Here is a 27,031-nt window from a genome sequence, read left to right as displayed (position 1 = left end):
TAAATAAGGTAAAATATAATTATGATCCGTAGTACAAAAAATTAAATGTACTAACATCTCTACTTTACAGAATGATTGCATCACCTTGTACTTATTTAATATAAATATAAACAAAATGCATATTTTTCCATTTATTAAAACAAAAAATGTCTTACTATAAAGTGAATTTATAAAAATTGACAACTCTTTTTTGAAAACTTTTTTAAACATGGCCAAGTTTGGGAAACCCTGATCTAGAGTTTTAGCTTATACAACCAAGTGGCTGCAATCAAGACATTATCATACTATTTTATTTAATGTAAGAAGTGTTGTTTATTCTTTATAATACACGATAACTAAAAGTAAAAAACTGTATAAAAAAAGATGTAATGAGATAAATGTAAAGAAGCACAATTTTATACTTCATTACGGTACATAAATAGTCGAAGTTCCTATTACTTCAAATTGTGTTAGTAATTCTGAGTTTGTACAGCTTAATGGCTGCTAAAAGAAAGTTCAGTAATATTTAATAGTTATTGCCTTCAAAATTTATACATTTCATTTCAGTCGATTTCACAATAGTAGAGTATTATTAAAGTACTACGAGAATAACTTTTGAAACAAAAAGTATAACTTATTCATATCAGATTAATAAGTATAAGTAAGTTTTATGAAATAAAGATAACAGAAATTTATAATTTAATACATTATATATATATTCGCTCCAAGTACTTTCAAGATTTTTATTTGCAGTATCAAAGAGAATTTTACTGTCTCTACGATGCTAGAAAAACTAAATATTTTTTTTTCCATACTTTTAAAACTTGATTAATTTCTTGAAGAGTAGTAGAAACCTCAACTAAGTTTTTTTATAATTAACAAGACATAATTTTGTATTATTAAAAACTGTCTTTTTTAAAGACTGAGAAAAAAAAAAGCTCCCTTGTGTAAAAAATTATTAACCTTATTACTTGAACATAGCTTTTATATAAAATCTAAAAGTGTATAGTATATAAAATTTAAGCAAAGACATTAGTAAGTTTAAAGTAAGCTATAAAAAATTCAAAACGTTATATTGACTTTTTTGAAGTAAAAACTATCAAAAAACCAAATAAGCCAGTGGATAAAATTAAGAAACTTAAAGTTTAACTGTTTATTATTTGGAAAGACAACTAAAGATAATTTTAATAGAGAGAACCCGTAAAAAGTTTTTAAAGTGATGTTATGAAACTATACGTTTTTTATGTTATATTAAAAAATAATAACAGTTCCAAACTTATATTTTTAAAATTTAATCTTCATCAAATTAAAAACATATAACAACTTACATAATACATACTACTTGAAAATTTTTTGAAGTTGTATAATTATTGTGTAACTATATAATGCTTAAGAAAACTAAGTGATTAAACAATATAATAGCAGACATTTTATCAAAAGTTTTTAAAATAAGACATTAAATAAGACTGATGTCTCAATCAATAGCATTAGTTCATACAACCTAATGGCTGCAGCTATTATAACTCTTTAAAAGTTTACAAGTTTAACACATTACTATTTCTTTAAATTATGCAATTAAATAGCATAAAAACATATTTTTTTATATTTGTGCTTTACCTTAAAGCGTAAATGTAAATTAAAATTTTAGCTTAGCTTAAGCAATGATTTCTGTAAAACAGAAGAACATTTTAGATCGCTAAAAGTTTATAAATAAAATAAAGCTTTGTTTCATTTATATCAATTATGAAGTAAAATTAAAGTTTAGCGGTTGTCTTAGGAAAAAGTGTAAAACAAATAGGTTATAAATACTTTCAAGTACAATTAATTTATTTGTAATATTTTTTTGTTCTACGTCAAAATATGTTAAACATCAATTCCTAGTAGCTTTCAGTTATGCAATGAATTATTAGTTTAATAGTAAGGTTTTAAAAATTACTATTTGATAATTGACTTCTTAATGGTAAATCCATCTTTATCTAGATGAAATTCAACCATGTTTCTATGTCTTTTGATACTAAAATATGCAATACTTCAGGTATGAGAATAGACATTGTAACAGATAAATTTACCTTTTTAAATAATTTGTTGACTATATTAAACAATGTCATGAAAATAGTACAAATCCAACAAAATTAAACTTTATTGAATCGTAATATTATTAACATAATATTTTTTTATAAGCTATAAATACAAAATTAGCTGAGAATTTAAATTCATTGTAAAATTAAATAAACAGTAAATAAAATCAAACAACTTTATTCTATTTGATTATTCAACTCCCACAAACGAAAGATTTATTATAAATATTAAATGTTAACAGAAACAATTTCATTTAACTTGAACATTGTTTTTTGTTTTAAATAGAAAGAAATACCATCTAGGTCGAACAATAATTTGTAGAACAACGAAATTTTGTGCTAAATAAAATATTAAGTTAGCTGTAAAACTTTTTTTTAAGGTTATATGAGACTAATAAAAAAAATGCGTTAAACTCATCTTTTTTTTTTTAATTATTAAGTTTGTTTAACAATCTCGAAGTACAACTTGTTCTTAAATAGACTACTTTCAGGGTATTTTCTTTAAAAGACTTTTTTATTTATAATTTTTTTATTTAAATTATACCACAGATGTTATTGTGTTAAAACTTTATTCCGACTAACGGTTTGCCAATATTTTATAAAAAAATTAATTGTGTTAAAAATTTATTCCAATTTTTTTTTTCAGTTTTAGATTGTCGTATGGTAAATTTAAAAATTGAAAATTGTGTTTAAGGAAATTTTTACCATCATGAATTTGTTATAATTACTTTATAGTGTTTAGTTTTTCACTGAGTTATTAAGTATCATATTTGATTAGCTTGTAAAAATTACATTATCTTTATATTGTTTTGATCATTAACTAAATTGAAGTTGTTTAAGTAAGTCTCGACAATCAAAAGCGTATAAGCTAATTCAAACTACTTAGTTTGAACTAGTTTATACGGTATTTTAGTTATATATACTTCAAATTAACACGAATTAATACTTCATTACGTTTTCCCTATAAATATTGTTAAATTTTTGTACAGCCTGCTAACTAATGCCAAAGAATATTTTATTGTTAAATTATTAAAGTTAATAATTTGTTTCAAAAGTTATAGTTTTTTAGTTAAGTGGCTGCAGCTTTATCTTAATCATACAAAGTTACTAACTTTAAAGACTTTTTTATTACTTTTAACACAAACAATAACTAACAGAACAAAACTTTGTTTAAATATACTCTTAGATAATAATAAAATAATAGTTAATAATACTTTATCGTATTACACTAAAAACTAAAGATATCAACGCTACTCTTGGTTTTATGGTTCAAATTGTGAACAGCCTGATGTTCAATAAAATTTTAGCATTCAATTAACTTAAAGTTTATAACAACGTATTCTAAATTTTTCTAATAGAAGTGGTATACTAAAAGGAAACTAAGATAAACAGTTTTGAAGCATAAAATTATAACTAATTTATTAGTTGCTCTAGATAGCGTTGTTTTAATATCTCAAAAAGTAGTTATAGATATAATCAGATAACATTATCATAAATTGATACTTCATTATGTCAAATAAGTTCTCAAAGTAACAATAGCTTATGGTTGTTATATTAAAAAGAATTTATACCTTAATAAGATAACCAGAAAGATAACAATAAAACCACAAATTTAGCTTTGTAACAAGTAAATAACATAAACAATGTATGGACCCTATGAGTTTCAAAATAACATAAAAACTTTAAAATGGCAAAGAAACTGTTGAAATAGTTAATAAGAACTTATTAAACACAACAAATTGTGATAAAAATGATAAATTTATTTTAATTATATTGACTATTTGCACTTTTAGCTATTTTCATTAAAGCTGAAATATTTTGCCACCTTTAAAAAAAAAACTATAATGCACTGTTAACATACATGAACTAGTTTAAATGATTTAATAAATCTCGATTTTAAACTTATGGTTTGACTAATAAACTTTCTTTTGTGAACATATCTACTCATCATTTCAAATAAGAACAAAACCAGGTTGTAGTTTTAGAAAAAAAACATTAAAGACTAAAAGATGTTAAATCTGAAATAGGGTATTTGGTAAAGTATAAAAAGTTAATTTTTACTTATGTTTGGTTTTATTTATATAGTGAAAAGTGTTGTTAAATTTAAACCAACACAAGTTTATATTTGATCATAATAAATAAATACACAAACGTTTTTACCTGTTTGTCTGTTCTAGTGATTGAAGTTTGTACGGCTTAATTATTCAAGAGGTTTTTATTTATACTATTACAAATATTAAGTTTTGCTACTAATCTATGAAGTCGCACATTACAATAGTAGTTAAAAAAAAAGTGGATTACTATGGGGTGCTTTGTTCCTTTTTAAAACTGATAAAAACTATATTAATTAGCTCAAAAATATCGTATTATAAATTTTTACTAATTTCCTGTAGATATCCAAAAGTTATAATAATATTATTAAAACCTGTGCACCCAAACGTGCTCTTCATCAAAAATGTCAAGCGTGAGTTTTAAAATTAGCCTTAAAACAATTCAGACGTTTTTTTTTGTTTTTCTACAAGATATTAAAAATATCTAATATAATTTAAAAAAAAAATTTCATGCACCTCAATAAACATTCTGTGCCAATTAGGTAACCATTGAATTAGTGTATTAAAAACATATAAAGTTATTAGAGCATTGTTTTATTCTGTGTTTAAAAGTTTATATGATTACATCACTTTGTTTTTGTTTTGTTATTAAATACTACTTGTTCAAGTAATAATCTCATTGAAAAGTTACTTTAAATTAAGTAGTACACAAAGTTTTGTATTGATTATTTTTTTTTTTTTTTAACTGCTACGGTAAAGAAGTGTAGATTATAGTGTTGCGCAAAAAAAAATTACTGGCTTTGAGTATTAAAAAAATATTAATATCGACTGTTACATATTTTTTAAATCTATTTATTTAAATGTTACGTTTTTACTGAAGACTTTTATTTATAAGTCTTAGAAAAAAAATGTTATAAAAAGGTTTCTATAATTTTTTGTAAAACATTTCATTTAAATATGTTAATGTTATAAAGATACAAAAAGCACAAACTTTTACTTTTATATAGTACATTATTTATTAAAGCTACTATTAGTGAGTATTTACAAATGGATTTTAAAGTTTGTACAGCCTATAGGCTGCTTAAAACCATATTTTTATTTATTATATTTAATCTTGGTAAAAATGCATACATTTAATTTTGATATTTTGTTAATAAGTTATATCTAATTGTTACTTAAATTACGCACTGAACTTTGCTATAACTAAAGGACTTGTATTTTACTATCAAAATAATTTAAATGCAAAGTAATAGACTAATCTTCTAGTTTAAGTTTTTTTTTTATTAAAGTAAGTTAAAAACATTAGTTCTTTATAATATTTGTATACTTTTAACATAGATTTCAATATAGTTTCTAAATAAGCAAAAACTTAGAAATACTTTTAGTGTCAGCTAATATATACTAATTTAAAAACATAATAAAATTACATGAACTTTATATAAAATACTCTGTACTAGCACAATAACATTTTTACAGAATAATTGCACTTTGGTCTTAAAGACAAAATTATTAGTTTGTTATAAACGTTTTACTAACGTAAGAAAACATTACATCTCACAGCTGTATCATTAACTTAATTTAAATTAAGAAAGTCATTGAAGTCAATGTATATGTTCATCCAAGGTAGTTTATACAGCCAATTAGCTGCAACTTTAACTTTATCACACGAGTTAACCAACTTTAAAATATTTAGTTTTTTTTTCAATCAAAATTAAAGTTTGTACATTCTTATGGCTGCTTAAAACACATAGTAACAAACTTTTACTTTGATTATTATATATAATTTAAAAATAAATTCTAACATAACAACTTATTTAATAGCATCAAACTTTAATTTTTTTTTTTGTTTAATTTTTTTAATTGTTCGTTATCAAAAATCATAGTCTAGTATTTACTCTGTAATAATTTATTAATCAATTTAAAAGACAAAATAAAGTTCTTCAAACAATTACAGTTGATACTGAGTTATCAAAACAAATTTTAATTTAAAAAGACTACTTAATTTTAGTTTTCTTAATTTTAAATAATTTAATGTAATAAAATTGAATATTCTATATTTAGATATATGTAATTTTATCTTCTAAAACTAAATATACTAAAATATTAGATTTTATAAACTATATTCAGTTATAACAATAGTCAACTTTATTTAACTTAATTTTATAACAAAATGTATTAACCTTTTACATTCAACTTACCGAGATTGAAAACATTAATTCATTCAAATGTTTTAATTAAAAAAAAGCTAAAGCTGCAACTATTTTGCTGTATATATTAGTAAAAGTAATCAGGGTGTGAACCATTTTTAAAAAATTTATATTCTAAAAATGTGACTACGGTTTAAAAAATGTAATAATACCCAAGTTACACATGAAATAACTATCTTAACTCAATACGCGACATTATTTTCAAGTATAATAATAGTTGCAATTTTTATTTTTGTAAAAGAAAATGAGTTAGTTTTCAACATAATATGAAAAGCTAAATGACGTAACAAAGCAATAAATCTCAGAATGTCATCAGTTAACAAATTTAAATAGAGAAAATTCTTTACATTAGAAGCAATACATATAATTATAATTTTTACAGCTAAGTTGCTGCAGCTTTAATTTTACCATACATTTTTATCATCTGTAAACAATGTTCTGTTTTCTTTAAACATACGCTACTACTAAAAATAGAATTTTATACTCTTCGTTACTGTTTTGTACATCTGTTTTAAGATTAAGATAACAAATCAAGCATATAAATTACAGTCAAATAAACTACTCAACCTAACATTATATCCCTTAAATTTTAACAATGAAAGTTTGTGCAGCCTGATTGTTGCTAAAAGCAAATTTGTAATCTGTACTTAATTATAAACTTCGTAGTTTATAAAATATTCTTTTAATTAGTTTGATAATCAATTATAAAAAAGCTTATAAAAGTTCTAGTCAGGAAAAAAAGTTTAGTAGTTCAACTTTTGTATATGTTTTGAATTAAATAAATTTTTATTAATGTTAAGTGTTTTAAAAGTTACACAACTACTACTTAAAAAACTGTTATAAACAAAATTAAATTACAAATTTATGTCCACTTAATGTTAGTATTATGTTTTAGTTTTAGAGGTATCATGACAAAAGCATAACAGTTAACAAAGGTTAACCTTTCAATTTATTATAAAAGTCATTAAGGCTACATTTTTTTTGAGCGTCTTGCAAAACGATGTTTGTATAGCATGGATGCTGCTGAAAAACAAACTATTTTCTTTTAATATTTTAACTAATATTATAAATCTTTTTTAATATCAAAAAGCTTAGGTTATTGTTTTAGTAAAAAAACGTTATGTTTTTTATAACTAAGTAAGTTTACAGTTCTGTTTGTAAAAAGTACTTTCAAGTAATAACAATCATCAATTCATTTTATTAATAAGAAAATTTATGAAACAAACTTTGTTCTCTATATATTATAATATAGAAATAACTTATAGTTCACTGTTATCATAATGGTTTAAGTACCTAAGAAGAATGGTACCTACAATAGTTTTTAAAGTTTTTTTGAATAAAAAAATTTTCAACTGAAATTGTCAAATTTGTACTTGGTATATTGCAACTTTTTTATGGCAACTTACCAATCTTTTAATATAAATAAAAATGTTATTTTTAGGGCTAAAACTGTGCATCAATAATTTTGCAAGTAGTCGCTTCATTAATAAAGTATAAACTAAAAAAAATAGAATAGTGCTCAATATGAATACTTGTACTAGTTTATAATGATATACAATTGCTACGGCTTTCACGTTTTTATTAGATTTACCAATTAAAAAAAATTATTACAACTGAAAACCATTTTTTAAAACCAGACAGTAAAAAAAAAAAAAAAAACTTAAAACTAAGTATTTATATAATTCAATCCGATAAAAGAGTTATTACTATTAACAAACATGTTTTAAAATATTGAAATCAGTTTTGTAAAATATGCTTGTTTCAAAGCTTTGTTGTTTTGGAATGTATAATTGGAGATTGGTGGATTTTAGATCGTTGAATATTTTGGTTGTGAAAGTTCAAGTATTTTCTGTTTGTTCCTTGTATGGGTTTTATATTTGTTTTAAAACTGTAATTTGTTGTTTTCTTTTCATTTTATGTTAGTGTCTTTTAGTTTAAGTGGTTTAGATTTTAATGTCTAGAACTTCGTTTGACAATAAACTTCAATAATAGTTTTAACAATAGTAAAAAAAATGTTTCTGTTTTTTAAGTGACTTTTATTAAGTTTTTAATTAATCCGAAGTTAAAAATATTTTAAAAGGTTTATTGACCAGTTAAGTATTATTTTAAACATTAGTATTGTATCAGAATATCAAGTTTCACTCGATTACTGTTTAGATTTGGTTGGAAGTTTAAGCTTAAAGTTCATTCAAGCGGTTAAGAGAAAGCTCGCAAGGTCTAGGTTTATACCCATACAGTTGACACTAGGAGAAAAAACAAGGCAGACCAGAAAATACTGATGTAATGTTGCAAAACGTTAAGAACGCTGCTATGTAAACCGGCCACAGAAAGCAGTGGGGGATGCTAGCCGTAGCCTGCTGCAGTAAAAGTGATAATGAAAAATAGATATTTATATTGTTTTCTTGTGTTATTTAACGTATTTGATTAACAATTATATTTTTATATTAATTTATATTTAAATCCTTAATAAATGAATCTTATTTTGTTTTATACATTCTTAAAGTATGTTCCTTTTAGGTTAATTCGTGTGAAAAGTTGTGCCTAAATTTTAAGTAGTTTCTAAAGCATGATGTTATTTATGTGTTTGCTTCTGTTTGCAATTGTTCTTTAATAAAATATGTAAACTGATGTCATGCCAAGTTTTTAGTAGAGTAGCCCTAAGTATTATTGGATCAAAGCATTTAGTACAAGTTGAGTTTATGATCTAAATTAGGAGTAGGCAACGTAAATAATTGACGGGCCAGATCCAAAAAAATAGTCTTCAGCGGGCAGGAGCATTTAGAGTAAGTGATCTACAAGATTCAGTTGGATCCTTTTTTAGATCTGGATCTGGCTAAATACTAATTTTAGACAAGGGTCCGAATAGAGCTAATTTAAAAAGACTTTGATCCATCTGGATGCTAATTGATCTGTTTTTTTTTAATTTTAAATCAATTTTTTTTTTACCAAGATTCTAAAAGTATAAAACTTGAAGTAAAATTTTATTAAGTACTTACAATTTTGTATTTATTACAATTCTCCACCGAAATAATACTAGTTAATTTTATAAAAACAATAATTTACTTACTAAAAGTTACTCGAGCCGAAGATTTCAAACTTAAACATTAAAAATTTATAACTATTCGAAATTATTTAATTTTGATAATCCTTGGCTCAAGGCTGCATTAATAAGATTATTCAGAAGTTAACTAATATTACAATATTAAACTACTATCTTTTAATTTAAAACAACTTATAAAGGTTAATTTCAAGTTTTGTTAGATTATAAACTTTTATTACAAACATACACAAATAAATACTAAACAAATCATACGTAAAGTAAATGAGTTTAAAAATATTATCCTCAGTTGGTCATCATTAAACTTAACCATTTAATTCATAAAAAATTCCTTATTTAAAATATCAATAGAAGAAAAGAGTACAAACTCTAGTCTTAACTAGGAATGTTCTGCTAAAATGTAAAGTTGAGCAGTTTTATTTAAGAAGGTGTCAATGTTATTAAAAACTATTTTCCTTAACATTTAAAGAACAACTCATTACATATCTAGGAAAGACATCAATTTTTTACGTGTCATTTTTTATGAAAATCCTCATGATAGGTAAGATCATCAAAGTTAGTTCAGCAAACAATTTTTATGAATAATTTGAGAATGAACTAGTTTAACTGACTTGAAACAGAAAAAGGTACTATAACAAAAGAGTATTTTTAATAGTACAAAAATTAAAATCCATTTTAAAAAACGTTTTCAGGTTAAAGTTTTACAGTATATTTTATGAAAATATTTTAAAAAAGGTTTTGTACAAATTTTGTAATGTTTACATTGTTTACTTCTAGTAAATTAGTATTATCAAATGTTTTTAAAAGCTTTTCGAGTACATAACGTAAATGTAAAAGTTATAAAGTTGTTGAAGTAAATATTTCAAACTTGATAATTATAAATTTTAGCTCTCATCAAAATTTCGTTAAAGCTACTGAAACATTACAAATAATGCTATGAACGATCTTGTTATCACTATGACTTATCAGTTTAACCATTTTATTAACTTTAGTTGGTAACTTTAAAGGAAGTTTTTCTTAAATGAGTAAAAATTTTATATTTAATTAAAAATCAGTTTTCTTTAAATTTAATGTTTTAATTTTTAATAGTAATTATAAAAACATCTAAATTTGATTATGTATCTTAGAAATAAACTGTGACAATCAATATTATAACAGAAACATAATACTACTAATGTTATTCTTTTTTGATGTTATAAAATAAAAATAAAGATGATACAAATGTAAATAGCTCATGTCGTATAGTTTGTTAATTTTTCTTCGGTTTAACTAAGTATTATTAAAAGTATAAACTAATAATCTGTCTGTTAAAGTACGTGTGTTGTTTACATAATCTTATTGCATACTTATTAATAAACCTGTTGATATGGCCAAAGTATAATATATTGAATCTTTTATGTTATAAAAAAATATAATTGCTGTCTTAAACATAAATTTGGAAATGTAAATACAACTTTTTTCTAACGAAACTTACTTGCTTTATTACTCGTTCTATTGAAAAAAATTAACTTATTTTTAAATTATAGCGTTTAAAATTAAGCATTCGTTTTCAAGTGCACTTAAGTTTAAGCTCTCAAACTGTACAATATAAAATTATCCTATGGTTGTCTTTGTTGTTATTTAAGTTATTATACAAAGTTTTCTGATCTCATTTATTTTAATAACAGCTACTAAGCTGTTAAAACATTGACATTGAATTTGTAATGAAAGTTTTAATATTTTTTAAAGTTATTTATTAAATAATAGTCTCAGTTTGTGATTTTTTTTTTCAGGTAGAAAACATCAGTACCTTCTCATACAACAACAATTTTTTAAAATCAGTTAAGTGAGATAAATTAATTTTATAAAAAGTATTAATTTTAAAACAAATACAAACAGTATGTTTTTAGACCTTTAAGTACAATTGTATTGAATTGTACTAACAATTTTTACAACTTTATTTTAAAAAAAAATATACTCATTTAACATATATTTATATTAAAATTATTTTATCAACTGTTTGGCTGTGTAAACTTTGTTCTATGATAATACAGAAAATAAACAATAGCTTCGAGTTATTATATTGTAAAGTTGAGCTTAAAGATGGTGTTGCTTTGAAATTAATATATAGCAACTCTAGAACATTTTCTAACATTTAGTATTAAGTTAGTTTTACTTAGACAAATAAAATTTATATTTTAATCAAATAGAGCTTCTATTGTTCTAACAGTCTATTATATTTATTAAGAACCTAAGATTTAAAATTGAGATACTACTAAAATATGTTACACTTTTTTATGGTTTAAACTAAAATGCACAAATGTAAATTCTAAGTTTTAAGTTTATGTTATTTTTGTCAAGCCATGCCCGAAGTTGTAACCACAGCTTATAAATTTGAAATCTAAACTATTCAAAACAAAAAACAAATTACTGCTTGTTTAGATGTAAATGTAACTATTTATACTATAAAGTTAATAATTAAATAAAACTAATCTTCATACTAAACATATAGTTATCTAGTTAATTGATAAACATACAAGGCCAAAGTGTTAAATAAAAAACTCTTTTTTGTAATATCAAAATACCTCAGTCCTAAAAAAAATATTACAATTTATAAATATTAAATAGTTAATATTTTTATTATTTTTTTTATAACAATTATTATGTAGTAGAAAATGTTTCCAGGAATTATTCAAACCTATTGAAAATAATAGTTTTTTGACCGAGTTCATATTCAAATTATAAACTACAACTTTTTTTAAAGTACGATTAACATCTCGTTTAGTTATTTTACAGTTACGAAAAGTGAAATTTAAAAAATTGTATGACTATTGTTTACTAATATTATGAAGTTAACTCTAGACCGAATTGTTTGTATAAACTAAAATTTTGGATTATATTATGTTATGATCTATGCTTACGCTTAGTGTCTTCTTTATTAGAGTTTTTCAACCGAATAAATACTCAATACTATTTTAGCTACCATTCTTCTTAGTTAGTTAAATCTTAATTATAATGGTAAATGATTAGTTATACATATAATATAATTTTTAACAGACAAAGTATGATTTTAAACTTTTATTATCAAAAAAAAAATTAAATGCTGATTTTTATTTGAAACTATTTATTATAAACAGAACCGTTAAATTACTTAGTTATAATAAGCAATTGCTTTTATACTAAAAATGTTTTTTGCTGCTTTTTGACTGTACAAGCGTTTTGCTAACAAATGTGAAAACTTCTATTAATTACGAGTAATTATGTACAATTATGGTACAAACTTTACTCGATCCATTAGAATATTTTTTGTTGTTAAAAGTCAACGAAAAATAAACAAAGTTAGAATTTTTTCGCAAATAAGTTCATATGTACTAGTTAAGACTATCAATATATTTATATTATAAATAAGTTTGTACTCTGTATATTTTTTACTTTTAAGTTCACTGTTAACATTTAGTAATTAATATAAAGTTAGAAAAAATTGTATCAAACTTGGTGTTATTTCAAGTTGACTAGTTGGTTTCGATTTTACTTATGAAACAATTGCCACGATACCTAAATACCACATAATTATGTCTATAAAGACAGGTTTATCTAGGCCTGGGGGTAGGCAGCCTTATGTATCTTATTGGCCAATTTTTCTAGAAGGTGCTCTCGGCCAGAATTATTTACAAAAGTTTTCGTGGGCCGAAACATTTAAAAATAGTCATAGTAATTTGTAGAAATAATAATTCTAAACCGCTATATTATAAATAAATTAGTATAGTTACTTATCTTGACTGCAAAAAATTGCTCAATTTACTGAAAAGTAATAACTTTATTTAAATAGAGTTGCTTTGTTCTGCTCAAAAAAAGTTACATTTGATTTCTTTTGATAGATTGTATAAGACTTGTTTTATGTTTTGACACTAATAGTACAAAACCACAATTTTGTGGTATAAAATAGTACCACTTAGTAATTCAAATTATACAATTGTAAAAACAACACTATTTGTCAGCTTAATGTACGTTAAAAACGAAGCTTTTCTGTCTGATATTTTTCGTCCAAACCATCTAAATCAATGGTGCACGTCAATTTATAATCCGACACTCAAATAACTGCAATTTTTTTATATATATAATTTTTTAAACTTTATGTGATTAACACTAAGACGTTAAATCCAGTGAGTTGTTTTGTATAAGTGGAAATAATAATTTTAACTAACTGAAAATTTGCTACTCTTGTAAATGTTTTTTTTTTAAGTTTTTCTTAAAATAATCTTAATCTTTTTAATTAGAACTACGAAGTTATTTGTTTTTTTTTTTTCAAATTTAAGTTTTATTCGATATCTGGCCAGTAAAAAATTTATATGAGAATTTTAAAAGTCATAATTTAAACTTCCACCTTTATCTTTGCTACTTGTGTAAAATTATTCACAATAGTTTTGGCTTTAATTTAAACTTTCAAGTAAATTTTCTATTTCGCTATTTTTTTGTGTACATATATAAAAAAGCATTACAAGTGTGTTAGTACTCTGATAAATTTTAATTTTGTTCTATTATCTTTATTATTTTTATTTAAAATAACCATTTTTTACAGTAAAATTGGTTAGACGTAAGTTGGGTTACCAGAATGCTAATAAATTCTGACCATTAATGTTATAGTTTGTTTTAACTTAAAATTGCGTGCCCAAGTAATCTTTTTAATTATATTAGAATGACAAATGGCTTAGAATTAAAAGTAAGTTTAGTATAATTTTGACCATTAATACTTGTTAAAATTTATAAGTAAAGTAATCTTTTTATTGAGTTTGTTTATTAGCACATCTCAGAAGCGAATATTAATTACTAAATGTTTACATGTTTCTAATTCCCTACTTCTTACAACAACTTAATAAATAAAGTTTATAGCCCAATTTATTTAGGTGTGGGCTAAATAACATTATAGTTTACACATTTTAATCATTTGAAAACCTAACAGTTAAAACAAAAGGTTTGGCAAAGTAACATTAGCACTTTGGTATCTCTGTATAACACTACCCATTTAAGCATAATATTATGTCTTTCTAATAGATAGTAACACAGGCAACAAACAGTTTTTTTGTGTTATTTCAGTAAAACTTTTAGACTTTTGTGTATAAAAGATATGTCTGAGAATCACATTAAAAAAATTGTAAGAATCCATTAGCAAGTAAAGTAATTAAAATGGTTGTATTGGTAGTTTTTATTTGTAATTTTTTACTTTTAAGTTCACTGTTAACATTTAGTAATTAATATAAAGTTAGAAAAAATTGTATTAAACTTGGTGTTATTTCAAGTTGACTAGTTGGTTTCGATTTTACTTATGAAACAATTGCCACGATACTTAAATACCACATAATTATGTCTATAAAGACAGGTTTATCTAGGCCTGGGGGTAGGCAGCCTTATGTATCTAACTGGCCAACTTTTCTAGAAGGTGCTCTCGGCCAGAATTATTTACAAAAGTTTTCGTGGGTCGAAACATTTAAAAATAGTAATAGTAATTTGTAAACAAAAAGTACATTGTTAATTTAAAAATAAGTTATTAAAAGTATCAAATAAAGCTGTTAATTTTCCAAATATAATGTTAAAGAGTTATCATTGTACATTATTTATTTAAGTATAATTTTTGAATCATTAAAAATACGCTCAAAAAGTTTAGTCTGAGGACCTGGTGTACAGAGGACCATCTTTAGGTTACCGAGTCGTACATTTTAAAAGATATTAATAAAACTATTAAACAAACTTTCCAAACTGTTCTAAACCGGTGCAGGAGTGAGGGGAAACCGTGGAAACGCATAACAGTACCGAGATCTGAAGAACAGAGGAAACCAAGAGGGAGGAAGTAGAGTTCGCAATGAGGACAGGAGTCCTCTGCTGAAAAATAGTCCAAGCAGTATTCGGGGAAGTACCTGATACCGCAATCCACGCAACCACGGAGGACAGCACCAGAGAATCAACTATGGAGTTAACTCACAATGGAGCAACAAGGGCAATTACTCACCAGAAACAAACGACCGAAGCAGGTTCAATCAGTTCCTCAACTTGGATAGATGTCCTCTGCTGAAAGATAGTCCAAGTAGTAATCGGGGAGGTACCAGCCATACAGGTGGATTCCGCAATCCACGCAACCAAGGAGGACAGCACCAGAGAAGCAGAGGTTGGTAACAATTTTAACAAGTAAATAAAATCTCCTGAACTAGAAGTTGTTTCTCTTTGAAAATATTGATAGAAACTGTAAAACATTAGTAGCCTTGAATATTTACAAAATTAGTTTAAAAAAAATAACAAAAATAAAAAGCTTTTCTTTTAAATTACAGGTTACACTCAGAGGAGAGGACTTCGTGAGAGTGTCAACGCCAGAAACCAAGCGAGCCCTAGAGATGTGCAGATTAGGGGAAGCCAAGCATCCAGCCATGGGATCACTCGTGGTGGAAACACACAATCAAGCAGTTCAGTGAGCAGGCAGCTTGACTTGAATTAATTTATTTAGCTTTATACTTGAATATTTTTTATAAGTTTTAGTGGTTATTGTTTACTTTAATGAAGTATTTTCTATTTTATAATCTTGAAAACAATCATAAGTGTTTTTTGTTTTGAAAAAACCTTTTACTTTGTTTGTTTTGGTGACTTGAAAAAGCTGTATTAACCTCATTATTGCTATATAAAATAAAAACACTTAGTAAACCTGTGGTTATTTATCATACAACACATAAATTGTAAACTAGTTCTTATTTTATTGTAATTTTTAGTTAGAAATATTGCTTCAAGTTATTAAGTAGAATAATTATAGACAAAATACAAGTAAAATACTTAGTTCATAGCATTTAAAATTTTATAACTATATATTTGTTGTATCATTAGTGGGACAGGATTCATTTTTTGTATGGATAATAACGTTAAACTAAGTTTTTTAGAAAATATATCTTTCTGTTCATTACTCAATTTTTCAGAACAATGATAAATAATTTTATTAGTGACATTAAATAGTTTCAACTTTTAGTCTCAAGTTAAAGCACTAAGGTAGGATTTAGCAAACTGCATCCAGCTAAGGGTAATAGTTCAGCCCATGAGTTTATAAACATGGCCTAAGAAAGGAAATTTTATAACTTACACTAGATGTTTTTGGGTTTAAAAAAAGAGCTTAGGCACGATTCATAAGAAAATTGAAATTTACACTAAATACCTCGGAGTCACTTTTCGGAGTGAACATTAATAGCAGCCTGCGAAAACTTATATGTTCAAAAATTGGCCTGCCATAAAGACTATTATAAAAGGTAATAACAACACTTTAGTTAAAAAGTTTTGTTGTTTAGGGACCTAAAAATAAATTTTAACTATTATTTAAATATACTGTAAAATTAAACACTTCCTAGAATAACTGTTCAAAATATAAATTTAAGCGTTGGTTAAAAAAATTCACTAGTTCACTAGATGACTAGAATATAAAAAAACAACAAATTACACTAATAAAAGGACACTTCTTAGAACATAAAGTTTGCTCACCTTTTTACAGTAATTTTTGTTGTTAACATTTTAGAAGTTATCGAGTAATAGGCAATATTGGAATTTCAAGAAAATAAATTTATATGTACTAGTTTAGACTTAAAAATATTTTTTCCATACAAAATTTGTACTCTGTACATTTTTTGTCTCATAAATTCATTGTAAACATTAGTAATCAAACTGTCTTAAAATTAAAAAATTCTTTGAAACTTAGTGAGTTCAAGTTGACTAGTTGGTTTTTATTTTACTTAAAACCATCGCCACGATACTTAAAAACTACATAATTATGTCTACTAAGACATATAATATCTAGGCTTAACGTAACTTGAGTTAACTTTTTTTAAAAAAGCTGCTCATGAGCCGTACTATTTGCGAAATTTAGAGCGCCGAAATTATTTTATAATAATTAGTATTTAGTAGAAATAAAAATTCAAATTATTATTTTATTTATTAACAAGATATTATAAAACGAGTAGTAAAATAGCACTTGTTAAGAGCCTAATTGTGAGCTTTTACAGCTTAACCTTTTTTAAACTTTAGCAAAATGTACCTCGCGGGCCGCAGATTTTAGATCCAAGGACAACATTTTGCCGACCCCTGATATAGGATTCTTCGTTCTGATAATATATATATAAAGGCATGTAGAATATTACGGCAACTGATAAAAGACTAAAATAAATTCTTGGGTGTGTTTAAGTTTTAGTATTGACACGACTACAACTTAGTTATTATTATTATTAATATTATTATTATTATTATTATTATTATATTGTTTATTGTGCAATGTTGGACTCAGGCATCAAAACCTGAGCCACTTAAACAGGACACACACAAGAGAAAAAGAAAATAAACTTATATTCAAAACTTTAAGATAAATTATACATATATATATATACAAACATAATTTAAATGGAAACACAAAGTTAAACACAATATGATAAACAAATGAACTAAATTGAAAATTCAGTTCAAAAAATTCAAATTTATATATTACTTAGTACACACAGTAAAGAAGTTTGTCTAAAATCATGGCTTATAAAACAATATTCATAACTACAAAATATATAAGTAAACTAATAGTTTGTAGGGGGGAGGCGTAGGGAAACGAATATTTTTCCTTTTGTTACAGTGGAAAATTAGTTAATTTTACTGGTATTTATCGTATTTAAGTCAAATCTTTTTAGCTTTAAACGAAATTGTTCTACCCTCTCACAAGATACTATATCCTGAGGTAGTCTGTTCCACATAGCTTTTGCTCTGTGAAAAAATGCGCCTTGCCACTGACTGTTTTGAAAATCATGTTTACATTTTATTTTCAAATTATTTCCTCTTAGTTGATATTTATTTTGGGAAAAATTAAAAAACTGGTTAAAAAAACTTTTATATTTGCCATTGATAATTTTGTAAAGAATTAATAAATCAAATTCCCATCTTCTATATTCCAGTGATTTCAATCCAAATTTAATCATTCTATCATTATATGACGTGTAAGATATGTTGCAACGATTACAAATATGACGGGTAAAACTCCTTTGCACAGATTCAATTTTGTTAATATCCTTTTTTAAATGTGGTGACCAAATTTGGGTACTAAACTCAAGTTTAGGGCGAACGTATGTTTTAAATAGTTTTGTCAGAATTGAAGCAGAATTAGTTTTAAAACTTTTCAATATTTGATAACATGTAGTTTTTGCAATCTTATATAAATAGTTGATATGTTCATTCCATTTCAAATCTTTGGAAATATAAATTCCTAAATCTTTAAAAACTTTAATTTCTGGTAACTTGATGTTATTGATTAAGAGGTCAGTTGGAGAAGATTCTTTTTTGTTAATGGTTAGAATTTTACATTTGCTAGGATTTAAGTTTAGTTTTCTTGTTTTTAACCATATGTAAATATTATCTAAAGATAGTTGTAATGAAGTATTTGACTGACTAAAGATTTTGGCATCATCTGCAAATAAGCTTAACTCACTTTTAATATCAATGTTTGAACAAATATCATTAATATAAATTAAAAAGAGAAGGGGACCAACTACACCACCTTGTGGTACTCCACTGTAGATTGTTAAAGAGTCAGAAAGCGTATTATTGATGAGTACTCTTTGTGATCTATTATTTAAAAAGTTATCAAACCAATCAATTAAGCTTTCATGTAGCCCATACTGATTTAAAATTTTTAATAATCTTTTGTGTGAAACTGTACGAAGGCTTTTTGAATATCCGTATAAACTACTTTAGTAAATTCATTTTTGAGATAAGGAACTAACCAAGAATGTAAGCATGTTAACAGTTGAATGGTTGATGAGCGGTTTGGAACAAAGCCAAACTGTTTGTTAGTTAATAATTTGTTATCAAAGAGGTGATTGAGAATTTTTACAGATACAATATGTTCATAAATTCTTGAAAAGCCACTTGTTAGAGATATTGGTCTGTAATTTAATGCATCGTGTATATTACCTTTCTTGTGCACAGGAATAATAAAAGATGTTTTCCATTGTTTAGGAACATCAGATAGTTCTAGAGAGCAATTAAATATTAATGAAAGTGGAAATATTATTGATTGGATAACATGCTTGATATAATAGGGTGGAATGTTTTCTGGCGTTCTTATGATTTTATCTTTTAAGTGGTTAATTGAACTTATAATGTCTTCATAGGTTATGAAAAAATTTTGCATCTTACTACAATTCTTTTGGGGTAGCTTAAAAGACTGGTAACTCTCGTCTTTTTTAAAAACTTTTTGAAAATTTATGTTAAAAAGTGTTGCTATTTCAAAATCTGAGGTTACTGTTTTGTTTTTATCATTATCATATAAGAGATGTATGGAATTATTTAACTTAAGTTTAGATTTCACGTAGCTATAAAACTTTTTTAAATTTGGGTTTTTGCAGAATTTGTTTTCATATTCAAAGTTGTATTTTTTAACAGCTAATTGATATTCTTTAGACTTGTTTTTGTATTTTATCAAAAGTGATTTATTTGTCTTACTTTTTTTGTATAGATTCGCTTTTTCTTTTAATAACTTTTTAATATGAGATGGATATTTTTTACTTTTGTTATTTTTAGAAAAAATTGGAACAAAACGTTTGATTGAGATTTGGATTGAGCTGATGAATTGATCGTAGAAATGCTGGAGATTTTCTGAATTTTTAAATAAAGAGGTCCAATTAATTTTTGACAGGAAATCATTGATGCTTTCAAAATCTGCTTTTTTATAGTCATATGAGACTTCTTTAGCAATAGGTACTATTTTATTTTCAATTTTAATTTTTAGTGAAAGCAAGTTATGGTCACAAGTGTTTGTTAATGGAAAATTAGTTGAGTGTGATATGATTCTATCTAGACCAAAATGATTGCAAATTATGAGATCAAGAATGTTACCATTCTTATGGGTTGGATTTTCAATTACTTGGGTTAAAAAATTGTCTGTACAAAAGTTAAAAAAACACTCATGGGGTTTATTGAAATCTGTGCTAGGAATCCTCCAATCTATATTTGGCATATTAAAATCACCAAGAACATAAAAAGAACACTCTTTTGGAAAAACCATTTTAATCATTTTGATTACATTTTGAACAGTCAGTGCGCATCTAGCAGACAGTGGAGGAAGGTAGACACAACAAAATCTTAATTTCATCTTTTTAAAAATTACATCTACACATAGGTATTCAAAATTGATGTTGCTAGTAGAGATAGAATCGTTTTTAACTTTAATAACTTTAAGCGAATTTTTGAAAAGGATAGCAACACCTCCACCCCTACTAGACCTATCACTTCGGTAAATGTTATAGTTAAAAGGACACACTGTGGCATCGTTGACCTTATTGGTCAACCATGTTTCAGTCAAAAAAAATAAATCAATGTTATTCAAATTTATATAGTTCTCTTAAATAAAAAATTTATTTAAAACAGATCTTATATTAGTGTAACAAACTTTTAAATAGTTGTTGTTACAATTTATATAGGAAAACTTGTTAGTGTTAAAATTAATCCTATCACTTAATAAGTTTATACCCGTTGACTCACTATTTCCTCCACTAATCCCAGATGTCCTGGGAGCGGTAACGAAAGGGCTGTTTTGTCAGTTCAACTATCTTGTTGTTCCTTATAACATATTTTATGTCCAATTTATTCTCATCAGCGATGGCTTGCTTTATTTTAACTTCTTTTCTCAATTTTCTGAAAGCTTCAATTTCCAAGAGAGTTCTGTCAGGGTTGATGTAGACTTTTGATTCAATTTCACCATTAAACATTTTCAAATCTCTCAGTCTTAACAGTCTGTGTTTGGATGCTAAATTATTTAATTTGACTATAATTGGTCTGATTTTGTTAGCTGCAATTTTACCAACTCGATAAAGTGACTTAAATTCTTCTTTTTTCATTTTATTTTCTCCTAATACTTGTTGAATTATTTTTAGATCATTTTTGCAACTTTCTAGTGCATTATGAGTTGGATTTTTACTTTCTGGAATGTTAAATATTATTACATTTAAAGCCTTCTTTTCTTTCAGTTTTTGTTCATTTTCAGCATCTATTTTTTCTGCTACTAAATTTAATTTGGTACTAATGTTTGTGATAATTTCTGTTGGTTCACTTTTATGGATAGCATCAGCATATTTGGAGAATTTAGCTTCAAACTTGTTAAATTTAGAAGAAAAATCAGACTTAAATTCTGAGAAACTTTTTTGTAATTCTGTAATTCTATTTTCTATATTGTCTATTTTCTTACTGCTGAATTCATCTTTTTGAATCTGATCAATGTTATTTTCAATAATTCTACTTTTTTCATTATAATCTTTCTTCAATTTAAGCATCTCAGCTTGAAAACAACTAAATTCATTGTCCTTCTTGCTTCCAATGGCAATCAGTTTTTCTTTCAGCTGTTTCCCAATTTTGGAGGACTCAACTAATGCTTTGATTTCAGCTTCAACAGACATTTACTTTTTTATATAACAAAACCTTTCTTATTCAATATTTGAATATATAGTTAAAACTTTTTGTATGCACAATTCATCCAAGTGTTTATTTATTATCGGATATTCGACCATTTCATGTTTAGGTATTTCAACCCATGTAATTTATTATCAGTCTGGTAAAGAACCTCTCGAGTGCGATGGAAATTTTAAGTATTATTGATCTTTGTGCAAAGCTTTTTTTATTTGTAGTTATACATGTTTTTTGGTATAAAGAAAACAAATAGAGATCTCAACTACTGGAGAAATAATGAATTTATTTTTACATTTATTGAATTAGAAACAAGTTACATTAGAATTTATTTTACAAACTAAGTTTTGCTCCAAGACCTTTATTTTCCATGACTCTATATATGTTTTAGTTTTATTTAAGCACTGACGAGGTCTTTGACCGAAACTTTTATTGTAATATAAATTATTCATTATTTGTAATTACCATGGAAAAACATTTCTAGCTACCGAAATAAAATATTTAAAGTTATATAAACTTAATGGTAATCAATCGAAGCTTTCATAATTAGACAAGGAAAGGATTTTATTTTAACGAGTTACCCATTGTTAATATAAGTAACAATTAAAATTCTCAACCCTCTCACAATTGTTAGACATTTTTCTCCTTACTTTATTATTTTTCTGGAATCCGAGTAAATTTAAATTTAATTTGTTTTTTCTAAAGCTTAAACATAGAAATTAATCATTTTGGTGAAAAGTGATGAAAACCTAAACCCATGAAATTGGGTTTTTTTAAATAACCAAAAATTTTAGTATTAATATTAAGCTTTTCAACGAAAAATTAACAAATATGTCCCTACATCCACTTAACCCCATTATTTAATAAACTTTCAAGTACCCCATTAAATATTTGACTACATTAATCACTTTTTTAAGGTACAAATAAAACAGAAGCACAAAGAGACAAGTTCATAAATTAGAACGAAGTTTTATTGACTAATTTAATTTTACATTATCTAATAATGGGCCTGTTGCACTTCCTGTTGGGACTGGGCTGGGGCGACCGGGGCTTTGACTGGAAGGTCCTCGGTCTCGGACCTAGGTTTGGTCACGGGCTCATCTGGCTTGGGCTCCACGACGATGACGTGGTCGGGTAGGGGGTTCTCTGGTCCGATGTTGCCGGTGGGGTTGTGGGGAAGCATGATTTTCACCTTGATTCCGATGACACCTGTGTGAAAAATTATTGTTAAAAACTTGATTCTTTTGGGGGTTTTCTGGTGATTTTAAAGGCGTTTTTTGCATCAGTAGTTTGGGTTAAAAGAGGTTTTCATCAAAAATTCATTATGAAGACCATCGTGGTAACATCATTGCAAAAAAACATTTAACTTAATTTGAGTAATATTATTCAAGTTTTCAAAAATAAAATAATTTTGTTTAAAATTTAAATATTAAGTTCAGTTTTCTAAGAAAATTTAAATCACAACATCAATAAGAAAACTGTATCAACTTCTTGTACTCACCTTGCCTCAATTTGACGTGTCTGACGGCGGTATCAACGTAATCTCTGACGTGTTGACCGGAGTGGATTATGAGTCCGTCGGTGAATTTCATGGCCTTGGCACGCTGTCCTCTCAGTTTTCCTGGAATAAAAATGTTTAGTTAATTTAGGTACATCTAGGGAATGTACAATTTCATTTTGATCTTTTGCATCAGTAGTTTGGGTTAAAAGAGGTTTTCATCAACAGATCATTATGAAGACCATCGTGATAGCATAATTGCAAAAAAAAAGATAATTAGCTTATGATTTTAGTACAAAATTGAAGACTTTAATCAACCTGAGACAACAACTTCAACACCCTTTGCGCCAGACTCCAACATTTTTGAAATACTTAATCGCTAAATACATAACATTATCACAGCTATGTTCAGACAAAATTGAAAAAGTTATGGTTCATTATAGTGTGTAAATACATAGAAAAACCTAAACTTCATCTTAAAGTTTGTTCAGCTAACGTCTGCCAATAAAAAACTGCAAAGCAAAAACATTTTGTATAAAATCATTTAAAACAGTCTGCAAATAATATATAACAACACAGTTTTACTCTATTGCGATTATACATACCAATAATTTTTTTGATATTATTTTTGTCGTTGTATAATATGATTTCAATTCGTTAGATATATACAACTTAAATTATCAAAACAAAACTAGTTTTGCTATAAACTAGAAAGGAATTTTGTTTTTGACTAATTTTCGACTAGTATTTAAAAGACCAACCTAAATTTATTTACACATTATTATTTCTTTATATTGATTTAAAGAGAATTAAAAACTAATCTCATACTTGTAATCAAATTACTGGTTTGTCTAGTCTAGTGGAATTTTAAGGTCAATGATATATTTTAAACTTAAGGTTATAAATAGATATCCATTTATTCATCTACAAACATATTTAATAAAATATAACCAATATTGATTTTATATTAACAAAGTTACTATATTTAGCGCTGCAATGAGAGAAAATTTAAAATAACACAAACTCTTTATTTTTCATATGGTTACCCGTTTAAAGTCATTAAAACCTTTCTTTAACCGTAAACACTAAAGTTTTTACAGCCTAAGTGCTGCTAAAATAGGTTATAATGAAATATTTTATATTTTCTAAACTGTGTACTAAAAATAGATTGTTTAAAAACTGGAAAAATAGACTTTTCAAAATTTTTTATGAAAAGCATTTAGAAGTAGTTTTGATTTATGAAAACTCAAAACTTAAATAATTTGTATATTTTTAATACCATCTAAAATTACGATTTTATTTCAATTTAACTGCTTATAAGTTTTCAAACCAAAAAAAAAAAAAGAATACAATACGTACGGTAGTTCTTAAACTTAATAGTTTATATATTGTTTTTTTAATCCTTTGAAGATAATAGAGATTTTTTCTTTAAATTTTAAAAACATTATTTTAATTAAATTTAAGTTTTCATGAGCAAAAGCACGACTATCTTCTGTAAAGCTGATAAGTTTATTTTTTTACATTAAAAACTATGCTGCACCGCTTGGATGGACCATTGAGAAATGTGTGAAAATGCTTTTAAATTCACATCATTCTTCAATCGTCAATATAAAAACGTATACATTTTTTCATAAAACTTTTACAACTATTTTATAACGTAAGAATCCTTACTAAACTAAACTTCATCGTTTGTAAAGCTAATCACTTTAAAGTACTTTAATTATAAACCGTTGAAGTTTCTTGTTATTTAAACTTAAAAATACATTGGCACTTAAGCGTTTACTTGTTGGTATCTAAAAAAAATGTGACTTTTCCTTAGTTTTTTAACAGACTGACTTTAACTTGTTTTTTATTAATGATAAAATAAATAAAAACATATGTAATATTACATAGTGAACTTTTAGCAACACGTGTTGACTAATTGTCTTTTTAGTATAACTACACAATTTTATTTTCAATAGTATTTTTAGATGTCCTTTTCAAAAAATAATACTTTTAATAAAAGTAGATGGTTGTATTTTGTTTTTAACTAATTGTTTTTTGTCGGTTTTGATGTTTTATTTGATAATATAATTTTACATTATTCAGTATCATATAGTGTGGTGATAAAATTCTAAAATGACACGAATCTACAATTTATCAAACTATAAAGATAATAACAGCAGCTATTGGTTTAAAACGGTTGTATGTAAAAGTTTGTACAGCCAAGATGCTGCATAAATAATTATTTTTCTTTAATTTTTTGATTCTAAATTAATAACTTACAAACCTTGTCATTTGTAAAAATGAAAATAACCGTAACAAAATATACAAGTTAAGAAAAACTAAAACATTTAATCGGTTTCAAGAGTTTTAGTTAATACAGCTGATAGTTGCATCCTAAACTGTAATAAAATTATATTAAAATATTTTTAAATGTAGTTAAAGTTTATATTTTATTTTATCATATTTAATTCATTCAGATTTAGGAAAAAGATCGTAACTTTTCATAAAATTTTGTATTTTTTATGATTACTCTAGTTTAACTTGATAAAATATTTCAAAGTGAATTATGTAAGTAAATATTCTATTGAAATTTTTAATAACTTTTTATTGTCTAGTTTCTACATTTATAGAAAGAATACAAAGTATCAAAAACTTTTATTTGTTTAATTTTATAATAAGTGGAAACGGATACTTACTTTAAGTATGTCTAACACATATATATTTAAGCTCTTGCCATGCAACTATTAAGCTTTTTTAACTTTTTTTGAATTATGTTCTTTATAGTTCATATTGTAGTTGTAAATTGTTTTTAGTATTTAGTTAAAAACAGCACATTACTGTTTTACTGTTTCGATTTTAACTTAAAAAAAATATATTAAGACAGTTTCGCCAGTAAAAAATGTAAAATAAAACATGAGCTTCTTAGTTTTAGTTACTTTGTATAAGGGTGTGGTTAGACAAATTTAAAATAAAAAAAAAACGCAGATAGCACTTCATTTAGGTATATAGTAAAACAGATTCTTCTTAAATATTTTTTGAAGTTTGAACAGCCTACTAGCTGCTAAAATCTTTTATATGAAGTTTAACTTTGATTTAGTCAAAACTTAAAAAAATACTTTGAAACTTTTAAGATTTTTTAACTTTAGATAAGTAATATTTTTATCTTTTTATAATAACTGTTGATTTTATAAAGGTTAACAATTATTTCATTATCTGAACGTCAATAACTTTAAGTAATTATTTAACTAACTAAACTTGAATAACTACTAAGTAAAGGACAGAAAACTAATGTCTATTTTGAAACGAAATTTAAAAAAGCTACAATAAATTAGTTTTGAAAATTATATTTCCATTTCATTGTAACTTTATGCAGTTATAAGACTGTAAAATTTGTTTTATATTATTGCAAAATAAATCAATTAAAAGAATAATAAAAATCTAAAATCGTTCTAAAACTCTTTTTCAGCATAGTAGAACAATTAATACTAAAATGTGTCATATTTTTATGTTTAATTTTGATTAAAATAGGCCATAAGTTTCATCAATCTTTGAAAAACTAATTAACTACTGAAACCATTGGGTGTTGATGACCCAACATCCAAAGGTTTATTTACCCTAGATAGTTTACGCTTGGGGCTTAATCGGAGTGTAATTATATTATTAGGATTTGACATAATTATTACTTTGCTCGAGACTAAGTATTACCAAGTACCAATTATACTATAAAAAACCAGGCACAACAA

The 27,031-nt window shown here is 25.2% G+C and overlaps 1 protein-coding gene across 1 annotated transcript; it reads right to left on the bottom strand.

Annotated features, from left to right (window-relative positions):
• Positions 1 to 20,898: 20,898 nt before the first annotated feature.
• LOC145833630 (small ribosomal subunit protein uS3-like) lies at positions 20,899 to 23,664 on the bottom strand. The gene is made up of 4 exons (XM_082940777.1): positions 23,622 to 23,664; positions 23,307 to 23,426; positions 22,815 to 23,014; positions 20,899 to 21,012 (listed from the first exon to the last, which is right to left on the bottom strand). The coding sequence occupies exons 1-4, from the start codon at positions 23,662 to 23,664 to the stop codon at positions 20,899 to 20,901; spliced, it is 477 nt and encodes a 158-aa protein (XP_082796903.1).
• Between the last annotated feature and the right edge of the window lie 3,367 nt (positions 23,665 to 27,031).

This window comes from Thalia democratica, chromosome 4 (genome assembly GCF_965202585.1).
Source record: "Thalia democratica chromosome 4, ktThaDemo2.hap1.1, whole genome shotgun sequence".
NCBI classification, from domain to species: Eukaryota; Metazoa; Chordata; class Thaliacea; order Salpida; family Salpidae; genus Thalia; species Thalia democratica.
Note: the sequence above shows the minus strand (reverse complement) of the source record. Positions and strands in the feature narration are given on the sequence as shown.

Bases quoted from the DNA above. Each gene is read 5' to 3' on its own strand.
- LOC145833630 (XM_082940777.1), bottom strand. From the start codon at position 23,664: ATGTTGGAGTCTGGCGCAAAGGGTGTTGAAGTTGTTGTCTCAG. The intron at 23,427-23,621 runs GTTGATTAAAGT...TTTTTATTCCAG, and splicing joins TGTTGAAGTTGTTGTCTCAG to GAAAACTGAGAGGACAGCGT. The intron at 23,015-23,306 runs GTGAGTACAAGA...TTTTTCACACAG, and splicing joins ACACGTCAAATTGAGGCAAG to GTGTCATCGGAATCAAGGTG.